The sequence below is a fragment of the Dendroctonus ponderosae genome, unplaced genomic scaffold (assembly GCF_020466585.1).
Source record: "Dendroctonus ponderosae isolate FM_Combo_2020 unplaced genomic scaffold, Dpon_F_20191213v2 Dpon_F_20191213_9, whole genome shotgun sequence".
In the NCBI taxonomy this organism is placed as follows: Eukaryota; Metazoa; Arthropoda; class Insecta; order Coleoptera; family Curculionidae; genus Dendroctonus; species Dendroctonus ponderosae.
In genome coordinates, this window is record NW_026019116.1 from 7,658,193 (window position 1) to 7,665,485 (window position 7,293).

Consider the following 7,293-nt stretch of genomic DNA (forward strand, 5'->3'; position numbering starts at 1 on the left):
CTTCGAATAAAGGCCATTTAGTTATCTCTGGAATGATGTAAAAACGAGCGTTCTTCCTCATTTTGCTTCCGAGAAACATGCAAAACGGGACGGAAAACATGAAATTTTGCATTAATCTTGCGCCACCCTTGCACAAAACCACGATCCTCTTTCTAATTTCATAAACAACAGAAGACTGTATTTTTTCCCCCTCACCTGACTTTAAAGCTGGATCCGCCCCTGCTTGGATCTAAATTGGGGTGGTGAAAAATAGTTGGTTTGATTCAAGGTTTGAAAATGTATTTTTCCATATAAGCTACATATAAAAAACATTCATTCCAGTCATTTGGCTGGTTCCGAGTCGGTGTCGTCACTTCATTATAATTCTTTCAGGTAAAGCGTTGGAGTAAAGTGGGATTATAAGCCCTGCCAAAAGGTGTTACATGATAAATTAGGTATTCCAGGAGGTACATCTGATGCGGTTTGACGTAATGTGTGGTGATAAGATTGTCGGAACAGCATTGCAACCCCTGGAACAGAGAAAATCATCGGCTGGCTCAAGAAAAGCATACAGTTTTGGTTAATTTACAAATTTATTAGGGTTGTACATCATTTTCATATACCAATCGACGTCATTGAGGACTCCTGGGACGAGCATTTCATTGACAAATACTGGAGTAAACCGATGTCGGTACTCGTTGTCCAACGAATTGCCCAAGTTTACGCCAACTGCTTGAAGGCATTTTCCTATTTCTACGTCCTCCAAGCCATTATTTTGCTGTCTGCACAACATATCTGGTAAAGCTTCCTAGAAAACACCTATCTGGCATCCCTGCTAAAGAGCCCAGAATTTATTCACCTTACTATAACGAATTTTTGTAACGCTGCCTTGCTTAGGACATAGCCAGCACCTCCGCTCATGTAGTTGAAATTGTGATCAGGGACTTTCAATTTGCACCCATAATACACTGGTTGAGATGAATTTTTGTAATACAGCAAATACCTGAGATTCTCCATTACCGCATATCTAGAATATAACGCAGTAACAGCCAAATTTTTCATTATAAAAATAACATTTTCTTGTTAATAATAAAATATAAAGAGACCCCAGTAATGCAAACAAATATTCGAACAACACAACCAGCGTTATTAGCAAGACGCTGCTACAAAAAGCACATACGTATCATCATCTGCTTTGAAAAACCAATCATATTCATGATAGTAATTCCTGTATAAATATTTGAGGGCCTCCTTCGCTTTCCCCCACAAGTTTTCTCGATTTTCTGTAACAGGTAGCACTACAGTCGGCAATAGGGGCTCTAGAAAAACGTTAAAAAATTCCCTATCGTGGTAACAATTGTCATTCAAACCTTCTGCAGAGCTCATAAAGATAATCTTATTGCACCGCTTGCCCCAGGTTGCCTTCACATGAATTGCTCTCTGCAAGTGATTGGAAGGACTCGTCATGATCCAACACAAGACTTTTACTTTGCTAAAAAGTTCATCAGCTAATGTGGTGTTAATCATCGCATGATGGGTATCGGCTTCGGAGTGTCCTCTGCCAACGGAGAAATAACTGTTGTAGTCTTGTATGTTTTTGAAATAGTTGGACCTAAAAAATGTTGCAATGCGTTTTATTACACTCATAGAAGCGAATTTGCCTAAGAATAATGCCGTTTCTCGCCAAATAATAACTTTGGACCTTGAAAACGCATAGAATATTAACAAATGCACCCAGTTATCCTAAGATTCATAAAAAGAGTTTCGAGAAACAGTCTCACATTGGCGATTGTTATTTTTTCCCACGACGCAGTCCTGCGTAACTCAGTGAGTTTTTAGGAGCTGGCGCAGTGCCACGCAAATGGCTTGGTGCGCCAACTCAACGCACCGCCGCAGTAACTCAGTTTCGTTGCGCGGAAAACGTTGATGACTATTTTTACTTGTTTTTAGATTTATTCAAGGGCCATTTATTGTTAATAATCTGAAAATTTCCTTAAAATTTCAGACTTTAGCCAAGTTACTCTTTCTTCGAAATGCTCAAAGTTTCGCCTAAAAATGCTGACAAACTTAAGGTATTTTCCGTGAAAAAATATGGAATAAATTTCTAATCCCTGGTGGCTTTGTAAAAAGTTTTGAAATCCCTTTCCAGCATCGAATTTGGAACAAATCGAATAGTTTTTTATCGAAAAACGAACAGAATATGCGACAGTTTATAACAGATTATTTGGAAATCTCGTCACCTCAATTCCTCTGAAGACTGTTTGTTAAAAAAATGTGGTTTTTCAGTATTAACTGAATTTTTTTGCCTTACTTTCCAGTTAAAAACGCTCTAATTTGTAGAGTTTTACTTAAAATACTGATGGTTTAAAGGTCTTTTACTCGAAAAATTACAAGATTAATTTATTTTCGAATTTCGAGTCGAATTTGAGACAAAAACGAAAATAAGTTTCTCCCATTTTTCCCCGAAAACCATTAAGGTTTTCTCCAAAACCGATCACAAAACTAAAAGTTTTTAATCGAAAACGCAAAAAACCATTATTTTCTGATGACAAAATTAATTGTGCTAGAAAATTCGCGTCATCCATCGGTTTGCAGGGAACTTTGAAAACCCTTTTCAGCTTCGAATTTGGCACAAAAACCAAATCATTTTTTTGCCGAAAGTAATTAAGATTATCTGGAAAAAACGCTCAGAGAGCAAAAGTGAACAAAAAATTATTTGGAAAATTCGCCGCCCATCGCTCTGAAGATTTTCAAAGTTCCTTCAAATTTGCAGGTCTAGTTTTAGCAAAGTTTCTATTGAGAAATTCTTTCTACGCAAAATGAGCATTATTTCTTAGTTAAAACACAGACACTGAAAAATTATAAGATAAATTTTACACTCGCCTCCTTAACCGATTTGCAAAAATTTTTGGAAGCTTTTCGCACCTTCGAATTATGGACAAAACCCTAATAATTAATTCTGGGTTTTTTTCCAAAAATATTTCCCCGAACTGGAAAAGCAAAAGTTCATAATCGTTTAATTGGAAAACCCTTGGAAGCTGGAGATTCTTCACTTTCAGGTCAATATTTGTAAGCGACACTGTCTCTAAACAGAAAAACCGCGTTTTTCCTGGCGTTTTAATGCAAAATACTGGCAAACTAAATATTTTACCCAAAAAAATTAAGAGATTGATTTTACAAGACAGGAAAACTCGACGACTATCTTTGGACTCAGTTCTGTTGCTGGAAAAATCTAGATAACTTTTTTAGTTGTTTAAACAAAGAACAACATTGCATATACGCATATAACATAAAACCTTGGACTATTGAAAAATAAATAGTCTAGGCGTTATAGGAAAATATTACCTGGAGTTGTCCGTTTTAATAAAGAGGATTAACAATCCCAGAGTTAGACCCACAATAAGTCCGGCTAGGAATATTTGAACAGACGGCTTACAGACAAATGGGATCTGAAAACAAAGTTTACAGAAGCATTAAACGCACAATTTTTGGTTTAAATCACCAAGAAAGATTCAAATCAGCAAAATTAAAATCGTACCAGTAGTATTCTCGACATGCTCATTGGCACACTTGCATAGTGATGACATTACTTGCACCTTCACTTAAACTTACACAGTTCTAAAGCAGAATAATCAATTTTATCGCTCTCATTCGGTTAGAATATGGAGTTTTTAATTTAATTTTCTTATCAGGGTTTAATATTTGCGCACGTGAACGCGCCGCATCAGGGTTACGTTAAGGCGCGTTCAGACCTGCAGCAGAATACAGTAATTACTGTGTTATATTAACGTAAAACAGCGGAAATGGGAAAACTCCAAATACTCAGAAATAGGAGAAAAATCCGAATTAAAGTTTTAAATGAGGTAAAAAAAGTGATAAAAGTAGGAGTATGAGGTACAAAACGCGCATATTTAAAAAAATCCTGTCAATTATACAGAGTGCGAGAGCAAAATTGCGGCACAATTTTTTTTCTATCGGAAGACTGCATATTTTATTTCACTTTAGAATTTGCTTGTAAATTTCAATTAGTCGTTGCTATATAAAATATGGACAAAAACTGAATAGTTCTGTAGTTACTTCATGATGTTGATAAATCGGAAAATTCTTCGTCGCCTTCAGGCATAAAATTGTGCAAAATGCACCTTTCATACTACGGGATGGTCATAGTAATTGGCCAAATTAGCGAATTTTGAATCTTAAAAACTTCACTTTTTCTAGATGGCACCATATGTATATTCTCTGTGTATTTTATCCAGGAAAAAAATCTGTAAGTTTTCCTGTATACTTCTTGGATGTTATAATTTACTACAAAATTCGATTTTCCTAAATGGCTGCGATATTTGATATGTACTACGATATTGTTCCTTTTTTTGGACTTTTTGAACTTTTTCTAGTTTGAAAATTTGTTAATTGTGGCGGTTATTATGACCGCTTGTGGTTTAGAAGACACATATTTTGCTAGATGATTATTCACGTACAGGGTGAAAATTGGCGTCATTCCTCTGGAGGTGTTGTCTGGCGCTGTTATAGGAGTACAAAAAATAGTAAAATAAATTAATTGGTATTAAAAACTGAGAAATTGGCAAAAAACTATATCAGAAATACGGCAGCAATGTTTTTCAAGGTAATCCGCCTAATTAACATTGCGCAAATTGCTTCGTAATTATTTAAAACTCCGGTAACCATGAAATTATACAGACGGACAATAAGATATAGACAAGGATAAACGGTAAATTCAACAAGATTTGTTGACTGCGCAACGCAATTAAACTTGGAACAATTTCAAAATGTTTTTTTTTTCTCATGTCATCAACTGTTAATACCTCCTAGAAATTTTCGAAAAAAAAATGTTCGGCACTACTTGATTCAATGGATCAAAGTACCTAAGAAAAAAATGGCTTTAATAGACCGGTTTTTACAAGAATAAACAAATTAACATGTTTTCCCTTCACAGAATCTTTGGGAAACCTCCAAGCAATGGAGAGCAAAGATGCTTTGAGGCACGTGATAATTCGATTTTAAAAGGCCAATTATGCGCCGAGTTTTTCGCCTTGTTCGTTGGTTGCATGATTTAGTTTCTTCTTGTAGTCAACACAAAAGCTTGCCAAAGGATTAGATGATTTTTCGATTCTGGAAAAGGGAGTTTCCAGCATCTTAGACAGCAAGTTTTTGATTTCTTGCTGTTTTGCCAAAATCTTGGTAGATCATCTCTTGCGTATATTCTATGAGTCACCAAATTGGTTTTAACCAGGTTAATCTACTACAAGTTTGGCAACATTTTTCATGTTAAATATAGCATTTACATAGCAAACAGAAAATCTATTTAATGCAAAGGGACTTTTTCTAATCGCCTGTGAATAAGATCAGTTAATAAGGCATTTTCAGATTTTTTCAATGATGTCTAAATGTCTTCAATCCTAAATGGTTGGTTGACCAATTTTAGAACTCGAAGGATAGTTTTTCTTTTTTTGCTCATTTATCTCAGCCCTGAAACCGAAGACGAAGATGGGAGGGTTCGACCGCTTTGTCCATTCACTCCATTGTGAATCGGCCAAAAAGTAATAAAACCCAAGTTTAAAGTGCGCAATCAAACGATCCGCTTAGCGAAATTCAATTTTCGCTCAATTACGGGCTTTCCGCTTCTTTGTGGATTTCTACTCGTGCACGCTTTTCGCTGACTAGGTAAAAACGGTGGTTTATTAAAGATCCCCAGGAAACTGTTGAGTTTTGTTTGAAGTTCCCTTCGGATTTTGTGGGAACGTCTGATTAACAGAGACATTTTCTGCACGCCTTTAATCTTCATAATCGGATTACCGAGTTAATTGCGTAGTTCCAAATTGTATGTCTGTATTATTGGCGCAAAAAAAATCCCCCTGTTAGACGGAAAGCCGCAGAAAAAAACCCATAAAGAACTATACGCTTCCGCACCTGATGGAGATTGAAATAGCACACATAGTTTCTCATTGTCTAGATTTTCGGGGAGAAAATGGGAGAAACTCGGCGCGGTGATTTTTCATCCGGGAATTGAACGGTTAACGTACGATTTCTATATTATTACTTGCCTCGCAAAAAGCATCGGGATAAGTGAAACGGCTTATCGGCGCTTACTACTTTATTCCCTCAGATAGGTGGATTCTGCAACTGGAGTTCTGTACTGTATGAACTGAAAAGCTTTTTGCATTGATTTGCAGAAGTACAAAACAGTGAGTTTTTCATCATTTGGGAGAATAAAATACCCTTGTAAATCAGTAAAATTATTCAAATCTGATGGACAAAAAACATCATTGCTACTGTGACTTTGCATCAAAAAACTGTAGACGAGAACGTTTTAAATATAAAAATTTTTCGTAATTTGAAGCAATCATCAGTATTCTAATAGGCTGCCCATCAAACATGGGACCATTTCAACATGAAACTTAATAACAATACAGTTGAAATTCGATTTTCAACTGCTAACGTCTTCTAGAAATTTTCGAAAAAATGTGTTAAAATATTTTTCTCGTACTCTCCAAGTGCAATTTTCGGAGGTGAATAGTTTTTTACCCCTCGACGTCTAAGAATCCCATTTCAAATACTCGCCAATGGCGAAAAGTTATCAGACTGTGTTGATGGTAGTGCAAATCCAATAAGCAACTGCCACTCGACGTTAAATTCTCGTCGCACAATTTTACTTGACAGTAGAAAATCTCTCTTTCATATCTGGCTCAGACTAACTTCAGATGTAATTTATCAAACAGGCAACGGGTGTAAATGATACAAACTTTTCAACCTTGAAGCTGCTGCACTTAAATTAAAACTTCTCTAGGAGTCAACTACTCCATCTTGTACAGTATTATTTTTGGAAAACCGCTTTATGCAACTTTCTGCTACCAATTGTAACTGAAATAGTAGTTTTCGATACAAGGGCGAAAAACAAATTTTCGCCCTCGTATCGAACACTATTTTTTATTCGAATGAAAGATTACACGAATAATAAAATGCATCGATTTCATATTTAAAATTTTGTGGCAATGTCATTTTTTGAAATGTCATGTTTTGAAGTTTGTAATTAAGTTTAAGTACTTTTTCAACTTGAAACACCTGTGGTCTTGGGATGGTGTATGCATGTTGCATACTCTGCATGACATTTGCGCTTCTTAAAAAGATCGTGTTTTACGTGTGACAACATCGCAAAAGTAGATAAGTAGGCCATTAAAACGATTATGAGACTGAACTTGTAACAAAGGTATAATTTACAAATTGTAAGTAAACTTGAAAATAGGATCAATAGTTGTTGATAAACCTACGTAATTCCTTAAAAAAGCATTTCGGTTA

At 35.7% G+C, this 7,293-nt stretch overlaps 1 protein-coding gene across 2 annotated transcripts; it reads right to left on the minus strand.

The window, feature by feature from the left end:
- Window positions 1-262: 262 nt before the first annotated feature.
- On the minus strand, window positions 263-3,670 carry LOC109542341 (glycoprotein-N-acetylgalactosamine 3-beta-galactosyltransferase 1). 2 transcript variants are annotated; one of them, XM_048669798.1, is made up of 7 exons: window positions 3,518-3,670; window positions 3,325-3,428; window positions 1,350-1,537; window positions 1,160-1,298; window positions 844-1,006; window positions 569-787; window positions 263-509 (listed from the first exon to the last, which is right to left on the minus strand). In XM_048669798.1, exons 1-7 carry the CDS (start codon window positions 3,539-3,541, stop codon window positions 369-371), a joined length of 978 nt encoding a protein of 325 aa, XP_048525755.1. In that variant the 5' UTR covers window positions 3,542-3,670; the 3' UTR covers window positions 263-368. The 2 variants fall into 2 exon arrangements, with proteins under 2 accessions (XP_048525755.1, XP_048525754.1); XM_048669797.1 differs by having other exon boundaries at window positions 1,350-1,591.
- Window positions 3,671-7,293: the final 3,623 nt, after the last annotated feature.